A 22552-nucleotide genomic window follows, 5' to 3' on the forward strand; every position below is an offset into this window, starting at 1 on the left:
TAGATAATGGAATATAAATATATAATATAAATTATAATATAATTTATATATTTTGTTTATGTTTATTATATAAATATTATACAATACATATATGTTTATATATAATATACATATATGCTTATAATTAACATTTAATGGTTATTGCTTAATGTTTATATCTTGTTTATCATGTATAATTATTGGGGGGGGGAAATACCTCTGACACAAATGTGAATTATTTTTTTAAATGTTAGATTTCAAAGATGCTGTGTTTTATGCCGACGTTAAAATGCACATTTATGTGAGAAACTTTCACATAATAAGAATATGCCTACACAGTACACTCACTACTGGACTCTGTCATTTCTAAATGAATGCTTGAGTAAATGAGATGGGAAGGGCAGTGAGAGCGCTTGATTCCCCGTGTCTCCCGTCACCTGCTCATATCCTGCTCATATTCCTCTGCAGGACCATCATCGGTTTCTTTCTTCAGGACAGAATGAGTTCGAATCTCCTGGATACACTGTAGAAGTCTGTAAAGAAGAATGAAGAAAAACGGCACAAGAATAAGCAAAGCGAGAGGTTTGCCTTCTAATATAACCTCTGAGGGCTTAAAGAAGAGTGTAAGTGCTGTCTTGAGCAGGTTTTTATACACTCCGCTGCCTTTTATCCATCAACATGAACTGAAATCGTTATGGTAAACGAGTAGCGCGAAAGCTCCCCTGGCACACTTACCGCTGCAGAAAGACAATATGGCCTGGCAACGTAATTATGCCCAGAAAATTATAATCAGATTAAGAATTATAATTAATTTAATAACTTATGCATTTAGCAGGCATTTTTATCCATTAGGATTTACAGTGCATTCAGGCTATACATTTTGTACCAGTAAGTGTGTCCCCTGGGAATTGAACCCACAACCTTTTGTGCTACTAACGCAATGCTCTACCACTAAGCCACAGGGACATTGTAAGCCTTTTGTCAGATGGCTGGTAACCCACATTCAGACAGTCTCAGTCTAACCCCCCATAAATGACACATCATACAAAATATGACTCTTAAACTATAATTTACCTTAAAATCCCAAAGTGACTACGGATTTTGCTGCGTTTACACTGCACTGAAAACCGTATTTTAAATACCTTCTTTGTACAGGTAACGTGTTGTAGCGATATACGGTATTAAATTGAGTCTTTTAAGTATTATTATTTTTTTTTTTACCAAACTAATTTGGGTCACTCCCGCTGCTAAATTTAATCCTCTCAGATATGAGGTCAAAAACTCTGTTTGTTTGTCCAATTTAGTTTTATCTCTCGCTGACCGCACAATATCCTTAACTTGCGCCTTTTTTCATAACAAGAGAGCGTTTGGGAGCGTTGCTTTTACCATTTCTGTGGTACTTACGTTTAAACAAAAACAAACAAACAATCAATCAAACAATCAATCAAACAAACAAACAATAAAACAAACAAACAATCAATCAATCAATCAATCAAACAAACAAACAATAAAACAAACAAACAAACAATCAAACAATCAATCAAACAAACAAACAATAAAACAAACAAACAATCAATCAATCAATCAAACAAACAATAAAACAAACAAACAATCAATCAATCAATCAAACAAACAATAAAACAAACAAACAAACAAACAATCAATCAATCAATCAAACAAACAATAAAACAAACAAACAAACAAACAATCAATCAATCAATCAAACAAACAATAAAACAAACAAACAAACAAACAATCAATCAATCAATCAAACAAACAATAAAACAAACAAACAAACAAACAATCAATCAATCAATCAAACAAACAATAAAACAAACAAACAATCAATCAATCAATCAAACAAACAATAAAACAAACAAATAATCAATCAATCAATCAATCAAACAAACAATAAAACAAACAAACAATCAATCAATCAATCAAACAAACAATAAAACAAACAAACAATCAATCAATCAATCAATCAATCAATCAATCAATCAATCAATCAAACAATCAAACAAACAAACAAACAATCAAACAATCGAAAAAAATAAATAATTTAATTACATAAATAAATAATTAATTAAACCAAACGACAGAAAGATTGATGAAGCCTCTTACACTTTCAGAAAATTTGCGTAGGCTATTAATTATTTATTATAATTTTACAGAAGACTAGGCTACCTATAACTGAAAGACTAGCACATTTCTGTTTTACCATACATATTGTTTGTTTGTTTTAGTGCTTAACCATGTATACACTGCAGCATGAAAGCTAATGTGAAGCGCCTGTCAACTGTTTTAAAACATGCCCCATCCTAACAACTCAAACACGAACCCCGCGCGCGCTCTGTTGAGCGTTTACCGCTACGGCAAAGCGCGTGCAATCAATCAATCAATCAAACAAACAATAAAACAAACAAACAAACAAACAATCAATCAATCAATCAAACAAACAATAAAACAAACAAACAATCAATCAATCAATCAAACAAACAATAAAACAAACAAACAATCAATCAATCAATCAATCAATCAATCAATCAATCAATCAATCAAACAATCAAACAAACAATCAAACAATCAAACAATCGAAAAAAATAAATAATTTAATTACATAAATAAATAATTAATTAAACCAAACGACAGAAAGATTGATGAAGCCTTACACTTTCAGAAAATTTGCGTAGGCTATTAATTATTTATTATAATTTTACAGAAGACTAGGCTACCTATAACTGAAAGACTAGCACATTTCTGTTTTACCATACATATTGTTTGTTTGTTTTAGTGCTTAACCATGTATACACTGCAGCATGAAAGCTAATGTGAAGCGCCTGTCAACTGTTTTAAAACATGCCCCATCCTAACAACTCAAACACGAACCCAGCGCGCGCTCTGTTGAGCGTTTACCGCTACGGCAAAGCGCGTGTCCCGTTAAAGAGCGACAATCTGCGTCATGTGACGGCGGACGGACGGAGAGATGAAGATGGCGCAGCACCGGCGCTGAAGAGGCTCCCCGTTCACCCCGTAAAATCACGGAAAATCGTATCGAGGACGCGTAAAAGAGCGCCGCGTGCGCACGTGACTCGAGAAACGCTCAAGGTTAGCTTGTCCTCGCGCTGTTTTGTCGGTTTCCGGCGTTAAATCACGACTGACCGAGTCAATGAAATAAATAATCGACCGTCTCCATCCTCAGATGCTGCTGCGCCGCCGCATCCATAACGGGAGATCCAGACGCGCACGGATGGGAAACCTGAGCTGACGCGTGAAGCGTGTCGATTGTTTGAGGAAACACACGGCTGTGAGATAAACCCGTCTGACACGTCTGCTTCAACTTGAATGTGTCATCGTACATGACATTTAACTCTTCTAATATCTTGGTTATTTTACCGGGATCATGTGGACACCGACCGAGGACGAGAAAATCGGAGTGGGTGAGTTGAAAATGTTTATTGATATAAATATACAAATTAAGCTAACCTAAACTAATTTCAGGTGTTTTATGTGGCTTATGAATCATTTTAAGCAATGAGGATATATAAAACTAGATGCCGTTACCACGCAATGTTAATGCTGATGAAAAATGCATGACCCGTTTTATGAATTTAACACTTTTACCAGGCTATTACCACAAAATGTGTTGAATTCATCTTGTAAATCGTTCTGCACGACTGTTGAATACTAACGTGATGCTACAGTGGTACACACTGCTGGTGTTAACGCTATAAACTCGACCGACAGGGGGCGATACGAGCGGTGCGTTTCCAACAGGTGGAAACCATCTAATATTGAGGTCTAACACTCATCATCCACACCAAAATCATCTTCTGAGAGAACATAAGCTTCTGGAACAAATGGACAGCGTGTTCATTCAACAAATGAACAAGTCAGCATGTTGCATTGGTCACCGTTTCCCCCGAAAGCGTCACGGCAGTGCGTGAAATGCCAGTGCATTTCGCAGCTCCCGTACTGAGCCTGACAGATCCAGACAAGCTTCATGTACACACAGAAGCAAATTCAAACACAGAGGTTATTGATATACCTTCAACAGAACGAAAAAGGCTTGTAAGGATTATAAAAGAAGGAAACATTGCTGCAATAAATTGGGAATTTGAATTATTGGTCTCATAAGGCCCTGATGAGTCACCATTTTCAGAGAGAGCAGCATTTATGCGGGTGTGTGATTGGTCATGTGCAATCTAGCTGTCACATCGGTCAGATAAATGCAGATTAATAAGATGCATTGTTGTGGAACTAGACTCAGTCCTGGTGGTTCACTTTCTGTGCTCGTGTGAGTCACGATGCAAAATGGCAACCTTCACTAGTACATTTTTGGAAGATGCTATTTGCTGGCTTTTTTGTTGTGGCGTTAGTGATTTGAAGCCTTTTTAGTTGCCTCAAACTTTAATTACTCATATATGGGAGATTCTTTAATTAGTGCAACTTTTCTGTCTCTAAGAATGGTTTTAAAGAAAGATTTTATTTGAGGAAAAATAGTGTCAAAGTTTTTAATTGACTGTCTTTAATGAGTTTTCTCTAAGTTTTAAGAGTGTGCAAACACTAAATTGGCTAAAATACAGTTTTACAATTTGTATAACAATTTAAAAAGCATTTCAGAGAACAATTGCATTTTTCTTATATTTAGGTATTTTGAAAATGCAATTTTAAAACATGATATTTCAAATGTAATATATAAGAGAACATTAATCTGCATGACATTTTTTATAGTTTTACATTTATTAAAAATATATGTCATTAACAAACCAGTCAGTGTTAACAGTTGTTGGTTAAATATTTCATGATTTTAATGTCTGAAAATAAATATGTACATACATTTATACATTTTGAATTCAAAGGTGATTGAAAAAATCTTTTATCCAAAATTAAAATCAAACTGAAAATATAAATAATGCTGAAATAACATTGTTACGACCACAAAATATACCAAAAATACACTTACAATTTATCAGGTTTAAAGTTTTACTTTTCAAGGTTTTTAGTTGTCAAAAGTGTCCCTAACTGAAAAATCACACATATTAAAGATGAAGAGATGAAAATGAAAATGCAGTGCCATTGCATCTTATTTGCAAGTAACAGAAAAGCAAAGTCAAACTTAACATTTCTCCCCAGGGAGTCATATAACCTTAGATACGGCCCATTTGTCAGAACTGTCATCCGACATCTGCTTTAGTTTTAACGATTATATTTTAAGAGCTACAGAATTATAAACCGATAGGAACAGACCAACTATTTGTCATCTAGGAAAGCAGATCTGTCAAAAGGATGGGAGTTTTACATTCCGACCCAGCAGAAGGTGGTAACTCATGGATGTTCTCCAAAAGACCGACCCCCTGAGATTCTGGCACGCCATTGAAAACCGGCTATTCACGCTGGCTCTGTGTGAATGGGTCTTTGTGATGCAATGGGCATGTTGAATGTGATGCTAACCCCACAGCCTGCTAATGCACCGCACAGATCACATCAATGGAGGCCATTTTTCCTCCTCATCTCTAATTTACTGTAGAAAACATGTTGAATCAATAGTGGTTTGATATTAATTCTGCTTTTATATTAAAGGAATAATTCAGTCAAAAATGAAAATTTGCAAAATGTACTCACCATCAGGCCATCCAAGATAAAGATGAGTTTGTTGCTTCATCAGATTTGGAGAAATGTAGCATTACATCTCTGCAGTGAATGGGAATGAGAGTCCAAACAGCTGATAAAAACATCACAATAATCCACAAGTAATCCACACCACTCCAGTCCATCAGTTGACTTGTGAAGTGAAAAGCTGTGTGTTTATAAGAAACAAAGCCATCAAGACGTTTTTAACTTCAAATCATTGCTTCTGGCTAAAGTACAAGTCCATAATATTGCTTTCTCTCAATTTCTGTGGATTATTGTGGTGTTTTTATCAGCTGTTTGGACTCTCATTCTGATGGCACCCATTCACTGGATCCATTGGTGAGCTGCTACAGATATTTGATGGCGAATTTGGCTTTTTTGGGACAAGAACAGGTTATATCAGTATAGAAACAGAACATTTTGAGGTTGTAAAGGAAATTATCATATTTGAGATGGTGATTGCCACCACATATAACAAATTCCACCTCTGATTATGAGAACAAGGCTACCAAAATATGGCTTAATTTTACTACACTATCCAGCACTGCTTCCTCTACATAAGTCATACGTGACATTGTTGATATAATGGAGATAATAAGATGGAAATCTACTGTAAGAGGGCCAGACTGCTCAATTTTATGGTTAAAGAGCCAAATTTCCTCATAATGCCTAGAGGTGATGTATAATTTACTAATGTGCGCAATTACATCCCATTTTGATCTGGCATTGCGTACTGTTATATCCTTGGGGCATTTGCGAATGGCAGCACTCATGCTGCATTGAATGTGGGATGTTTCTATGTTGGTTTATCTGAATTACAACCATATAGCGCTTTGTTGTTTGATGTTTGGACAAAAACTAATGTGTAAAAAAACTAAATGCTAACATTTTTTTTAGAACAAATATCAACAAAGAAGCTAATTTAAAGTGTTTTATATTGGTTAAACATTTTTTGAGTGTATGCTAAACCAGTTTCATCATGTGAAGCTGAACTTGAACTTTTTATTCGCTTTAAGGTACACTAAGTAATTTTTCATTTACGCTGCGCTGACCATGCTGGTTGTCGTCTTGAACTCCTACTTACACCTAGTGGTGTGGATGTAGCATCTAAAGTTTTCAGTTACTGATGCCATTGCATAAATGTGCCATTTGCAATGAGACATAAATAATTTATTCTGTGAGCAGAAGCGACCAATTTTATGCATTTACCAAGATGCAAAAGTTCAGCTGGTCATGTGATTTCAAAATGTCTGCCTCCATCAGGTGACCTGCTCCTTGTTCAACAAAACAGATTTTTTTTTTGTTTGGCTTGCTGATATAACTGCTGTCTTCATTTCGTGGTGTACATCATTTTGAATTTTTTTCCCCAAACATACTACTTAGTAGAGATGCACCGATCGATCGGCCAGGGATCGGAATCGACCGATTTTCCTCATGATCGGCCCGGATCGGTTATCGGCCGGTCAGTCTCACTTCTTTCAGATTTCGAGCCGATCCGTTTCGTTACCAGCGGCACAGGCAATAACATCAGCCGCGCATTCTCGTTCTCTTCTCTCCGACGACCCCTTCTCTCTCACACACGTCTCATTCGCTCCGGTTAAATAGTGCTTGTATTGCACATTATTTTAGTCATTCCCGCAGGTTTCACGCTTATACCAAACGTGCGCGCACCACCACTGATCTATATTAGTGGAGCGCACAAGCCACGCTCAGTCTCAAACAGCTTGTGAGCCACAAATACCAAAATGAGTGGCTAACTGCGCTAAAACGTTCAAATACATACAAAATTGTTAAAATGCCGTCTTCAGTAACAGTATATTGGGTCCGTGGATAAACTCTTGAAGGAACCGCAGTCCAATATTCATGCTGCTGTCTGTCATGTTAATCAAAGAGCAAAAGACAAAGAAAATAATTTTCTGCTCTTGACTGAATACGTTTTATAACTTTAATGGTAAGCATTAATCTGTATTTAATTTTTACAATGAAGACTACAGAAATTAAAGTAATCAAATGTAAAATAACACTGGATGTGTTATTTTACATTTGATTACTTTAATTTCTGTAGTATTTCTTAACTGAATAAAAACTTACTTAACCTGAAAAACTTAGTTTCATAGCTCTCTTTATTCTATTGCATTTATTTGTGCTGTTGTTTGCAATTTTTTTTATTTGTTCTTATTTTATTACTGACTTTTTACTTGTGTTTTTTTATGAAAATAAAACTTTGTGTTGAAGAAAAGTAGATTTTTGTTTGTATATGCTGTCAATTATAGTTCTTAGAAAGAAAATCGGAATCGGCAAAAATTGGTATCGGCAGATCACACTAAATTTGCCAATGATGGAAAAATGACAATGAAACAACAATGAACAATGAAAGTTCTCCATTGAAAGTGAATGTTTATCATTAGCGACTTCGCAATATAGCGAGCAGATTTTTTAATCAGCTCATATTCTGCCATTTCAGGCTTCCTGCTCTCAAGATATCTAAAATCAGAGTTCGGAAGTTCGGTAAAGTCGTAAGTCAAAAGTTTAAAACATTAGCACTTAGTATGTGCTGATAGACGCGATAGTGCTAATAGAACTCTTCCAGTCGCTTCTGAGATTTGTTTGTCATCTGTAGCTCTGTTAAAGGAAGGAGTTAACAGGCAGATGGGGGAACTATTATGTCCCCTAATTTAATCTGTACTGGATGGACGGCTATCATGCTGAGGCTGGGGATGCTTTGGATATTCGCTATTGAATATTCATCTTAGCTTAATGAAGAGGCTGCGCTCAATTAGAATATTATAGAAGGATGTGATTGTGGGCTGTCAAAGAGACGGGGTGAGAAGGAGGGTGTCCACTGTTGTTCAGTAGATCATTAAGCGCAGTTATGAGCCATCACACTCGCCTATGACAGGAAAAGAGTGCTCAGGATTTCAGAAATGTTGATGGAGGTGTTCTGGAGGCACTATAGCTTTTATTCAAAAAGTAGGTGGTGGAAAGTTTGTTTGTGGAAGAGACTGTCACATTTCAGCCTGCAGTTAGTTATTAGCGATGTTTGCTAAGGCTGATGCCTCAAATCGTGGCTTGTTTTGGTGTGCTCAAGTGTTTCTAAGTGTTCAGACTTAAAATGATGATAAAATGGATGATAAAATCACAATATTGAACTGAACATTGATACTTGGGGTTAACAGGTGTTAGATGGCTAGCAAATGCATAGCATTCTTGTAAATTTTGTTTTTTTTGTTTAGGCTAACAATGCAAATTGCTAATAATTAAGTTGAAAGAACAGTCTCAGTGCCATTATTGCAGGATATTAACTATTTTTGCTATTCCTACTGTTGTCTCGACAAACATTTATTCAGAAAGTAGAAACTGGAAAGTTTGTTTGGGAGGCTGTCACATTTCAGACTCTAGTTGGTTATTAACGATTTGCTGAGGCATCAGCCTTAAATCATGTGGCTTGTTGAGGAGTGTTACTAATTTAAGTGTCCAGACTTAATTTTTTTCACCTGGTGGATGATAAAATTGGAGATAATTCACATAGATTTACATGTAACTAAGACCAGAATATTGATACTTAGGGGTTAGCAGGTGTCAGGTGGCTAGCAAATGCATAGAAACACATTAAATTGTAAACTAGATAAACGAAATTAGTCCAAATCAACTTGTGGGAGATTTTTAGTATTATTTGTAACAAATTACTAATAATTAATTTGGGAGAACACAGTCTCAGTGCTGTTATTGTGGGATAAAGACTATTTTTGCTATTCCTACCAATTTTCCATGGTTATGTTGATAAACTTCTTGTCAAAAAGTACAAGGTGGAATGTTGGTTTGTTTGGGAGCCTGTCACAATTTAGGCTGTAGTTAGTTGTAGCGATGTTTGCTAAAACTGATACCTCAAATCCGACTCCTGTGAGTTTATTAGTATAATTTGTCTAAATTTGAGTTTTGTTCAGGTTAGTTACACACATTACTGATTTAATTAGGAAGAACACATATCTCAGTGCAGGATTTTGCTATTGTTACTGTTATCTTGACATATAACATGCATCTCTTTTGAAACTTCTGGAACATTTTCACCCCTCATGCATTTCCAAAATGTGTGATTGTGCTGAATATCAGCAAGAGCGGAACACAGGGAGAAAGAAGCATACAGAGAAGGGAATAACAAGGCACAAAACACAGGAGATGTCAGCAGTCGATACCTCCACCAAACTGTTTACAGCCATCCTTAACCAGAGGGGGCTTGCTCACATGTTCAGTCACAAATGTCACTGTTGCAATGCAAGCAGACATGAACATTTGGGAAGGGAAGCTTGTGGGGGAGTAGAATTGGCACGCAAGACCTGTCATCCTGAGCCCCATACAAACTCACACACGCTTTATATTGTGAGCTTCCTCTACGCACAACCCTGCTGAATGTTTGCTAGAGGCAATGGATGTCAATTATATAAAAAAAACTGTCAGCTCCTGATCGTTACTCTTATTTCGTCTTCGATCGGGCATTTAAAAGCTTCATTCTTAATGAAGTCTTATGGTCAGCCTGTGGCCTTAGTGCAGCTTGCCTGGGTCTAATGGGTTTCTGTGGATATGAATAATGTTTTTGCTTTTTGTTAGTGTTTCCTCATTATTTTGTACATTTATATTTCATTGTATAGTTAGAATAGCTGTTCTACATAATTAAATATGCTATACTACCATTCAACAGTTTGGGGGTAAATAAGATTTTTTTTTTTTTTGAAAGAAAGTAATACTTTTATTCAGCAAATTGATCAAAAGTGACGATTACATTGTTACAAAAAAATGTGTATTTGTTAGCATATTAGAATGATTTCTGTATGATCATGTGAAACTGAAAACTGGAGTAATGATGCTTTAAAATATATTAAAATAGTTATTTTAAATAAAAAAAATATATGTTTCACATTATGATTTGTATTATATTTTTGGTGAAATGAATGCATCCTTAGTGAGCATAAGATACTTTTTTTAAGCAAAAAAATCTTACTGACCCCAAACATTGCAACGGTGATGCATATGTATTATATGCATACATATCAACCATTTTTTCTAAGTAATGAAAATTATTTTTTAATTTAAAACATCAAAGACAGGAAAAGAAGTGTGTGTTTCCTTTATTCATTGTACGTCTACATAAAACCGTGTCCGCAAAATGTGAAATATTTCTTAGTGAAACTAGATATACAATTAAAAAAGTAGGGCACAGCTTAATTTTAGCAGTCAGGAATTGATTGAATCTTAAAAGGTGGATAGGTGGTTGGAGGGGAGGAGCTAAAAAATAAGCAGCCTTGGTGATGTCACTGAAAAAGAAAAGACGTTTCAGAACTTTTCTTTCAGAAGTGATTGAGTGCATATATAACTCAATCTGAGTATTGTTTGTAATGTAGAGTAGGAACTAGAACTAGGATTAGGTTTGTTTTTTTCACGTTAGAACGTGTTTTAATTGCATTTGAATTAGTCCTAAGCATTAATGAATTAATTAAGATATCCTATAAAATAGCAACAGAGCAAGTGGTTTTAGAGGAGGCGCTGTCCAAGGTGCTGAACACAGATCTATTGTTCAACACACACGGATTGATACCTGAGCCGCTCTGGCAGCAAATAGGTTTACCACGGTTTTCTAACACCCAAGACGCATTCAGCAAATCCTCGGTTAGATACTCCTTCAAACACATCCTCTCGTCGAAATCCCATGTCAATAGCGACATAATCGCCGTGAAAGTGGCGCGTCGGAATCCTCCTATTTACCTTTTCCTCTGGCCGAACCCGACGCTCCTGAATGAACCCGACTGAGCAGCCGGCAGGTCATTAGTAAAACATTCCGGCGCTCTCGCAATAAGATCCCTGATTTTGCTAGCTGAACAAACTTGATTAGCTCTCTTTCAGTCACTCACTAGGTCTCAAATCAAACATTTACCTTGCATCAATATTTCCCTGATTTAAGGTAAATTCCAGGTGCCTTTTCTTCACAGACTTCCCTCTTTTCAAACAGTCGCTCTCTTGCTGTTTATCATCCTCAACGATTGATTCTTCCCGTCGATGGGTAGCGCTAGTGCTAATCAGCGAGTTCTACTATAAACTGTGAGAGTTTGCCAACAAATTGGTCTGATGGTTTGTATTAGAGGCTTTAGTTTTGTAGTCTTTATGGAAGTTTATTTAGTCGCCCTTTGATCGCCACTCATCCCCACGGAAGCAAAGGCCTTAAATTGCCGGTTATCTTCCCAGGACTCAATCTGGAATTTTTATATAGCTTGTTTTAGCGGTGTATGGAGTCCATAATGGATGTTTTCAAGACTTTGAATCTGTATTTTTGGTTTCAATTTCCTAGTGTCCTTTAAACTTTCTTATTTGCAGAAACAAGTACAACTTTTGTGTTTGTGATTGAAAGTATCTCTTTCCCATAAGGATGTGCCTTATCCCTCTTGTAGACAAGGCCGGCACAAGGGCCCTAAGCATTGTAGGATTCTGTCTGAGAGTTCCGTTGTTGTTATGGCAACCACTGTGAAACAGAAGCCGGCCTCCAGAACTCTGGCACAGGGATTCCAGCATTACCATAACAACCCTGTTGTCACAGTCAGAAATTAGTATGGTTTAGTAAGCAAGTCACTGTCGAGGAGGTGAATCGCATGTCCGCCGACCTTGTGTTGTAGAGCAAATGTCGATTAGCATGAGGGAATGGGATATTTTACTACTATTTGTGATGTATCCCACTTGCATGCGAAAGATTGTACATCATGTCCTTGTGATGTGCATGTGAATGTGGCTTGGATATTTATAATTTTTAGAGATGCCAATTTAATTTTATGTATTTCTGAGTGCAACTAGATATACAGTGATAAAAAAATGTAGGCATGGCTTAATTTCAATGAGAAATTGATTGGATTGAAAAGGGCGCATTTTGATTACTATAGACCGGCTGCTTGCCATTTTATGTATTAATTTCCAGAGATGTCAGTAATGTTTGAACATGCCAGAGTTTCTGCTATATTTATAGGGTATTGTAAGTGGTTACAAAGCCATTGCCAGTGGTGGAGGTAACGAATTACAACTACTCACGTTACTGTAATTAAGTCGTTTTTTCGGGTACTTGTACTTTTTTAAGTATATTTTTTAAGCTGTACTTTTTCTTGTACTTAAGTACAAATTAAGCAAAATAATCTACTTCGTTACTTTTAAATCATAGATCGTTATTGAGTACACCCACAATTTGAATTGATATTCAAACCTTTGACGGCACTTCAGTAGCCAATAAAGACATCCAAACGTAAAGGGACCAATAACAACCCTGATATCTGAACCGGGAAAAGCCGCTGCTGCAGCAGGTGAAGAGCTGATCAGACAGTGAGGGAGCTCAGCGTAATTTATGGACTCAGAGTTTGGAGAAACAAACTACATGGTAGTGCTATCATAAATATCTATATTTTGATACCGATACTGAAATACCTGACACGGTTCCATTACTCATTTTCCACAGTATCTACCGAATATACACCGATACAAGCGACGTCTCTCTTTCCTCTCCGACAGTGAGTTTGACACGCATCCGCGTCCTGTCAATTACAGAGTCTGAATGTCCGCGCAGGATTGCAGGTATTCCGCATAATTTTAATCATTCCCACGCAAATGTGGCGAGCGCTTTATTGTAACATGAGAACAGTCATGTAATCGCAGAAAATTGGATGCGAGCTCTCAAATAGGCCTGACTTATACAAATGAGCTGCCTGTCCTCTCACTCCGATATTGCTTGTGCGCAGACTGTGTGCAATCGCGATCTCTCCGTGCTTTTAAAGTAGAAATTATTTCTCTTTGCTTCTGGATAGATCCACACCTGACCAATGAAAATGCTACTGGAAATTAATTGGCTGTAAGTGAAATGCACCAGAAAGTCTTTCAACGATCAAAGATGGAACTTTTAATTTCTTTACAATGTAAGTTTATGCTAGAAATGTTTTGGAATGGGATATTTGTCTGATTTCTACATATAAATATCCTACTCTGCCTAACTGCATCACTACATTGTACAGTCATTATAGGTCAAAGCCAATCTGATGTTCCATTTATCTAAATAAATAGGCCTAACATACTGTATATGGCTCTTAAATAACTGCTTATAAAAATTCAGTTCAATTCAAACTGAATTGAGGTCATTTGTTTTATAATTTCATTACTGTCAGACTCTGTTCCGTGTTTTGTGCCTTCCTTTCCCATGTTTAATTTGTCCCAGGTGTTTCCCATGATGTTTCATTGCTCCCAGGTGTGTCTCGTCATCCCCTCCTCCTGTGTGTATAAATAGTGTTCCCTGTGTGTGCTCCAGGGTCCGGTATTGTTTGTGTCTACAGTGCTATGTGTGATTCCCCATGAAGATTATTAAATTCCTTGGTTTCTGTACTCTTGGTCTCCTCATTCCTTGCTCCGTGTTCCCGCACCGTAGCAGATCGTGAGAATTACTGACTGTGTACTTGTCTTTTTTTTTTTTGTTGTAAATTCAATTCAGTTTGAAATCAAATTTGAAATCAAGCTTCCTTGTGCTGTAAGCTTTTGTAACAAAGTTAGCCTATTTTAAAGACAAATACACAGAATGAGCAAATGTTTAGGATTAAGATTTTTGTAATGGTAATTGATCAATATTTATATGTATGTAAATAAAAGCCTATATTAAAATCTGTTCATCATTTATACGTATATAAATAAAAGCCTATATTAAAATCTGTTTATCATATAACGCAAATGTGTCCTTTTTAGAAGACTTGGATTAAACCAATTTCAAAGCTTGAAATAATGATTGCCTTGAAAAAAATGGATGGACAATTTTTTTTTAAATATTAAAATATCTATATGGCAGTATACAGTATGTGTTAGTTTTGCTAATGGTATTGAAAATGATTAGTTGTCATGAAATCAAATATGACCCTACTTACTTTTTTAGTGCACATTCCTAGTCTTGGTGAACAATTGAACCATGCAAGTCAATAGGACACTGGGAAAAAAAATTGTCTGCCGTTTTAGGCGTTCTCACTCTGATGATGTCAATTTGACAGCTTGGTGAGAATCCTCTTGTTAAGTCATGACGTAAGTCTACTCATGTCACTTGAGAATACTATCTCAACAGCCATTTATGAGCATTATTTAATAATTACATATTTAAGCTAAGCATTTAAAAATTTGCTGTGTAGACTACAGTCTCCATGCTCTCAGTGTCTCAGACACTAATATTTTAGCTGAATAACTGTCAGGCCATCTGGGATTTCAGTATGGAGATAAAGGTTAGGGTTATAATTTTTCAGTATTACATGATATCGTGTGTACGTACAGTAGTGGTCGACTGATATGGGTTTTTTGACAGCCGATGCCGATATCTTGGAAAGCAGGATGGCCGATATAATTTTATTTATTTTAATTTATATTTAAGAAATTTGAAATCATTTGAAAATGGATTAAAAATAATTGTGTAAAATAAACATACTTATACTTTAGAAGACAAAGCATTTTCACAAATAAATAAATATTTAATAAAAATCTAATTAAAAAGGAAGTAAACACTGTAACCAACAGAGCACTCAGTATTCTGGGAAGTTTGTGTGCATTGGGAATAATGTTTTTTTTTTTCAAATAAAGCCAAGGTAACACTCATTTACATACAGCACGCAATGAAACTGACATGAATATGAGTCAGTGGGCAAATGCATAAAGCGCAGCATAATTTGAAATCATTAGTTTAAAGTTTGTCAATCACGCATCTCCAGTCAAGCAGAACTTTCCTCCTGTCAGCATTCAATTTGCACAGACCATAGGACCAACTGTCACGCAGAGAACACGCGATCATGCAGGATACAAATGCACACTTCACAAGATCTGAACTAGATTCGACTAAGTCTGCAAGGTTTGTGAAATTAAATGTTCACTAGTCATTCAAATATTTATTTAAATGATATAAATGCGTATTTGCTGAATGCTGACGGCAAATGAGAAAGTATTATAATGTTTGCCTTTCTATTACTAATAATATTAAAGCAATCGTTACAATACTTTTTTGTATACATTTTAATTCCTTTGTTTAACAGTTCTATCAGATTATTAGATAGACTTCTATCCATATTAGACAGAACTGAATGACAACAGCGAACAAGAGGGAGAATGTGAGCTGTGTGCGCTCAGGCGCTGTAGTTCTCAACGTTGTCAAAATAAAAGTCCTGCCTCGAACACATCGGCCAAACAGAAAAACTTATCGGCCGATATTTGAAAAATGCCAAATATAGGTCGATATATCGGTCGACCACTAGTGTACAGTATATGCACAGTTTGTTGTTTTTTGGGGGGGCGTCTGGCAGAGCGTTAGGACCCAGAAGCAGTGAAGCGTGATATCAGACGTAACAAGCAGATATTCTTAACCACTATCCAACTGTGAATCTGCTGTGAGCAAGAGGTGGAGTGGAGGTGCACAACAATAAAACGCCGCCCTTTATTCAATATTCTGTTTCACTTGGAAATACATCATAACACTGAAGTCAGTTGCAACTTCCGGTTCATGGGTACTTTAATATTGATATTTTTCAAGGTATTGAAGTTAGAAATTCCTGTATTGTGACCACCAATTTCACAAAATTTGTCAATAAGGTAAAAGTGGGTTTTGTTCAAAGAAGCTATTATCCACATAGATCTTTGATATGAATATTTTTTGGTAATTCATTAAATATCACCGGCTAAAAAAGTAGCTAGTAACTAGTACTCGGAGTAGTTTTTGAGGAGTACTTTGTACTTTTACTTAAGTACTGTTTTGACACCAGTACTTTTACTTGTAATTGAGTATTATTTCAGCAATGTAACAATATTTGTACTTAAGTACAAATTTTCAGTGCTCTTTCCACCACTGGCCATTGCTGTGTGGTTGCTAAGGTGTTCTGAATGTTTTTTAGTGCTTTGTGGTTGATAGGGTGCTTCTAGGTGGTTGCCATTCCCAAGGTTGGTAATATTCTGATCTGTAGATATAACACAAGTTCCTCCTTCAATGCAAGTCTTTTGCATTGTTCTGCCTATTTTATCATTATAGGATAAAACTCCTATAGAGAATTCAGATTTTTAGCTCTACTCTAAAATAGTTTTCATATTTTAAATACATTTTTATAATCGTTATCCAGTACTCATGAACCTGAAAAAGGCAATGGTCAAAAACACAGGAAACCCTGAAAATAGAAAAGTGTGCCTTTTACTCTAACCTATATTACCTCACAGGTAGGCAGGCGAGTGCTATAAAAAGTCCCCAAAACCAAAACCTGTTCTCTCAACCATATCACTCTCACTAGAGCATCCTGAAAGTGCTGATGGTTAGTACAAATATTTTTTTTTTCTCAACTAAAATTCGCCAGCCGGTCCTTTTCCCTAAGCCCAAAATAGAAAGCTGAAGTCAGCTTTTAGAACGAAACACTTTTGTCTTCTGAAAGGCCTCACTGCCTATTGATTAGCCCTCAATGACTTTGTTAATGGTGACAGTGTATGGCATGTTCACTAGGGCTGACATGTGTCTGTCTGTCTGTCTGTCTGTCTGTCTGTCGTCACATGGTGGTGACAGTATATGCCATGTTCACTAGGGCTGACATGTGTCTGTCTGTCTGTCTGTCTGTCTGTCTGTCGTCACATGGCTGGAGGCTGGAGTCAAACAGCTCTTAGTGGTGACATAAAACTGCACTTCCATTCCCTCGTTGGGGCCAAATGGATTTTAGCAGTTTATTTTACAATAATCATTACCAAGCACAAATAATGCCAAAATGCAATTTAGAATTTCACTATATGGAGGATCAGAATATATTCCTTTGTTAAAAGGAAGGATGTGTAAATTAATATCCAAGTTAATAGAAAATTAATAGATAGCATTAATTAAATTAATAGAATGCATGCATGGATGGATATATAGAATGATTAAACAATGGATGGATGGATGTATATACAGAATAACAAAATGCTAGATAGCTGGATGGATGTATAGAATGACAAAACTATAGATAGATAGATAGATAGATATATGTGTGTGTGTAAAGACAAAATAATGGATAGTTGGATGAGTGTGTGTATAAAGGCAAAATGACAGATAATTGGGTGGATATATAGAACAACTAAATAGATAGATGAATATAAATGATGACAAAACAATAGATAATAGCATGTACATCCTATTATTTGTCATAACGATAAATGACAGCTGGATGGATATATATATAGAAAGACAACATGACAGCTGGATGGATATATAGAAAGACAAAATGATAGCTGTATGGATATATAGAACAACAAAGCAATGGATAGTATGGATATATAGAATGATTAAACAATGGATGGATGGATGTATATATAGAATAACAAAACTATAGATAGATAGATAGATAGATAGATAGATATATGTGTGTGTGTAAAGACAAAATAATGGATAGTTGGATGGGTGTGTGTATAAAGGCAAAATGACAGATAATTGGGTGGATATATAGAACAACTAAATAGATAGATGAATATAAATGATGACAAAACAATAGATAATAGCATGTACATCCTATTATTTGTCATAACGATAAATGACAGCTGGATGGATATATATATAGAAAGACAACATGACAGCTGGATGGATATATAGAAAGACAAAATGATAGCTGTATGGATATATAGAACAACAAAGCAATGGATAGTTGGATGGATATATAGGTTGACAAAACGATAGACAGTTTGATGGGCATATAGGCTGATAAAATATTAGATAGTTGGATGTATATATAGAATGATAAAACAATAGATAGTCAAATGGTTATACAGAATGAAAAAAATGATGTATGAATGGACGGATGGATGTATATCTAGAATGACAAAATGCTAGATAAATAATCAGACTGACCAACCAGATTAGAACTTGCCAGTTTGACAAAGCTCATATTTATAAACAATATGCTCAGTGATCAGTGAACAGACTGTGGGCGGCTGAGTTTAGATCTCGAGTAGCCGTCTTAGCAACATGAAATAAATAGAAACATACAGAAAAGCCAACGTCAGGCACTAAGCCTTCAAATTATCTTAAATTATGAACGAGCAGAGTACATGCTTCATCTTTATTTAACCTGTGCTCTGTTTTTTTTACCTCTTAAAATCCTCCTCTTGTGGACTCTTGTCACATATGTACCATAATTTCTTTGTGAAGTTTGTTTCCTGTCCCACCCCCCTTTCATGCTCACATTTCCTACATTTCAAAAATCTCGCTTTTTCTCACCCACTCTGTCCCTTTTCCCGTTCTCAGGTTTCCACTGATGGGCAATTACTTTGACCCAATTCCCAGCTGTCTTCATTCTAATGGAGCTGCGCTATGACTGTTTTTCCTCTCTTTTACCTCGCATGTGGTAATGTGCCGTTAAGATTCGGCAATGGTGTAGTGCACGCATCATTTTTCTACCGCACTAATGCTCGGTGAGTGTTCACGTGTGCACATGTTGACTTCCCACACAATATCTATGTGAATTCCGGCAGCTAGCAGATATGTTTTTATAATTCTGCTTCCAGCACATTGCACCAAACGCACCATGGTTCATATGGAGTTCAGGCTTTTTTAGCGTGTTTGACTGAGTTCAACACCCATTTTGTGGTCAACAGAGTCAGAGGCCACCAGTCCCGTCGGGATAGGTTGTGCAAACACGAATTCTTATCAGACACTTGCATTATCCAATCATTTAAGCACATGGTGTGGAATAACTAGTTATAGCTAACTAGTCCTAATGACACTATTACAGCCAATCAGAACACATTTAGTGGTGAAATTGTACCACTATTGCATGTGGTATTTTAATAACTGCCTTGTGAATCATGAGGATGAGGCCCCACCCACAAGTGTGATGTTACTTACTGTCACAATCACTGCCGGAAGGAACACGGAGCCGTGGGATACACAAAATGGTCTTTATTAAATCCAAGACACAAGGGTAAATCCAACTCAGGAACAAGGAGCGACACACAAACACAACTTAGTAGACCCGACAAAGAAGCATGAGGCAGACTACACATTACATACTAGACTTCACGAGGGATAGACAGGTGCGGGGAATCAACTAATAATCAAACTAAACGAGGACAGGAACATGACCAAATAAGGACAAACAGGAACAGAAACAGGGGCAAAACACGACACAGACAGTCCAGAATCCTGACACTTACCTATTTGCCTCCTGAAAATATTTTAATTTTAATCGTAATTAAATTTTATCGTTCTAAAATAAGGTGGATAGATTTCACTAAAACAACACAGACAGCATTTGCAAATAAATGGCGCCCTTATTAATTACTGTTAATGTTTAATCTCACTGGACCAATGAGATTTTTCTGTAGGCGGAGCAACTCTTCACAACCCCGCAAAGATAGAAACTAAAGTACCACCAAAGTATTCTGATGCTTGTCGTAGCTAGTTAGCAAAAATTATGTGAGCTTACATAGCTTGTTGTAGGGAACATTCTCAGAACTTTGAGAGAACCTCAACCAGAATGTTAGCCAAAGTTATGAACAAACATTCTTTCAGTAACATTAATATAATGCTTGTTCAATGTTATACATTATGTTTTTCTGAAATGTAGTTGGATGTTCAGCTAAGGTTTTTTTTTAAAAAAATTTTATTACTAAGTTTCAGAACGTTCAGAGAACATTCAAAAGTAACATTCCTATAATTCCTGCAAAATTGTAAAATGTAATGTTCCCTTTACATTTATATATAACCAAAAACATTTTAAAAAACTAGATGTTTTGAACATTCAGAGAACTCACTGAGAATGCTAGCAAAACATATTTTTATTAGCTGGGTTAGCATGCATGTTCTGCCTAGTGATTTTCAACATTTCTCTTGAATACTCTCAAAGCTGCCCAGTCAGACCTCTTGAGGTATTATATATAGCTCCAATTATTAATTAATCATGAAAAGCTGTGTGCCGTAGCATTATGCTAAGTTGGATCTCTAGCCAGAAGCTAATATAGTGATTCCATCAGCAAAGTGGACACTCCTGATCTACATTTTAAAGCTTTTTACAGTAATCTGCCCATGGCGTTGATCGAGATACCTGAAGTTTAACATCATATTTTGCATATCTGCATATCTCTTGCATATCTCTGTTGCATTATCTATGTTGCTAGCTTATCATTCTCATTCTAACATGATCTTTGTTTTTTAATAGATAAACACAGTCTGCCGGTCTACACTAGAGTAATTGCTAATTTAAAATAAAGTCAAAATAAAATATAAACAACAATGCTTTACAATTAGGAATTTCCAGAAGTCACAACATTTCCATTATCACATTGAGTTGGTATTTTTCAGCATAACTCTTAAGTTCTCATTATACAGTGATTTGAGGAAGAAGTCATTCTTGCTGACCTATTTGACTACCCAAAAGATCTTTGGACATTTTTAATTGATAAATTCATCTCAAGATCAGCCTATCTTTTGATTTGGTCAGTGGATAGGCTACATGTGTGAATCAGCAGTATTGTGTGTTTCCCAGGTTGAAAAAAAACAGCATATGCTGGTTAGGTATGTTTTGAAGCATGGCAGCTGGTTTAAACTGGTTTAAGCTAGGGCTGTGCGATTAATCGAAATCGAATCGAAATCGCGATTTGAGACGTTGCGATTTCCTAATCGCAAAGCCTGCAATATTTTCTGTGAAATTCAGTAATTAAGTTAATTCTGTAAAAGTAGTTATACCATTATAATCTTGCCTGCTGAAAACAAACAAACAATAGAACCCCTCCCAAAACACAATAACAAATTTAATGGATTTCAGGGTTATAATGGGAATTTGTTTGGTTTTAATGTAAACTATAATGGTGTCTATTTGATGAATTCTATTGGTGGGATGTAATCTGGCAAATGGCAACCAATAGAACAACAGTAATTCCTATTGGAATAATGCCCAAAACAAAAAGGAATTTTGTAATGGTTTAATGGAAACTATAAGAATTTTTGTGATGGTTTCTATTGTTTTTTTTCAGCAGGGTAATGATACCCATACTGTGCTGCACATTATTGACAATATTGAGCTGAAGCTTGACTTTGCAAATTTAAAATCGCAAATCAAATCGCAATCGCAATATCTGTCAAAAAAAATCGCAATTTAATATTTTCCCCCAAATCGCAAAACCCTAGTTTAAGCTAGTCCTTAGTTGGTCATGAGCTGGTTTAAGCTGGTCCTGAGCTGGTTTTAAACTGGTTTTAAGCTGGTTATGAGCTGGTCCTGAGCAGGAGCTAGTTGCTTAGGACCAGCACAACCAGCTTAAACCAGCTCAAACCAGCTCATAACCAACTAAGGACCAACGTTAACCAGCTCAAACCAGCTGCCATGCTTCAAAAGAAACCTATCCAGCATATGCTGGTTTTTCCAACAGGGTTAGCACATGCTAACCGCTAACTGATAACCAGGCCCACACAGAATCAGCACCAACAGAAAATGCTCCACAGATTTTCACAGATTTTAAACGCCCATTAGTTTTACACATTCTCTGCCTTTTGCATGTTTGCTTCTTAATATTTTGGCTAATTTTTCAGGCTTACAGCTGACAGTAAGCAGTACATTTTTCTATATTTAAACCATAACTCCTGACCCATTAGTTTTACACATTCTCTGCCTTTTGCATGTTTGCTTCTTAATAATTTGGCTAATTTTTCAGGCTTACAGCTGACAGTAAGCAGTACATTTTTCTATATTTAAACCATAACTCCTGCAGAATTTCACTGATTTTCTCAAAATCAGAATGGTAAATGTCTGCAGACTCAGCCTGCTTTAAGTCTATAAAGTGCTAAATAATAAATGAAAGAAATCAAAGTAGTTCTTCATGGGTCTGTTATAGTGGCCAGTCTTGCTGAAATGCATTAATTTTTAGCATCAAAACTGACATTAAGTCCCCCCCTCCACCTCCAAAATCTGAC

At 36.1% G+C, this 22552-nt stretch overlaps 1 protein-coding gene across 1 annotated transcript in view; it reads left to right on the forward strand.

Annotated features, from left to right (window-relative positions):
• Positions 1–3353: 3353 nt before the first annotated feature.
• Positions 3354–22552, forward strand: part of LOC107677038 (dedicator of cytokinesis protein 3-like) — a 245045-nt gene continuing 225846 nt past the window's right edge. Inside the window, exon 1 of the mRNA XM_016471828.1 lies at positions 3354–3419. Coding sequence (XP_016327314.1) covers positions 3383–3419 — 37 coding nt within the window. The 5' untranslated portion in view covers positions 3354–3382. The remainder of the gene's footprint in view (positions 3420–22552) is intronic.

The sequence above is a fragment of the Sinocyclocheilus anshuiensis genome, unplaced genomic scaffold (genome assembly GCF_001515605.1).
Source record: "Sinocyclocheilus anshuiensis isolate Anshui unplaced genomic scaffold, SAMN03320099.WGS_v1.1 scaffold584, whole genome shotgun sequence".
In the NCBI taxonomy this organism is placed as follows: domain Eukaryota; kingdom Metazoa; phylum Chordata; class Actinopteri; order Cypriniformes; family Cyprinidae; genus Sinocyclocheilus; species Sinocyclocheilus anshuiensis.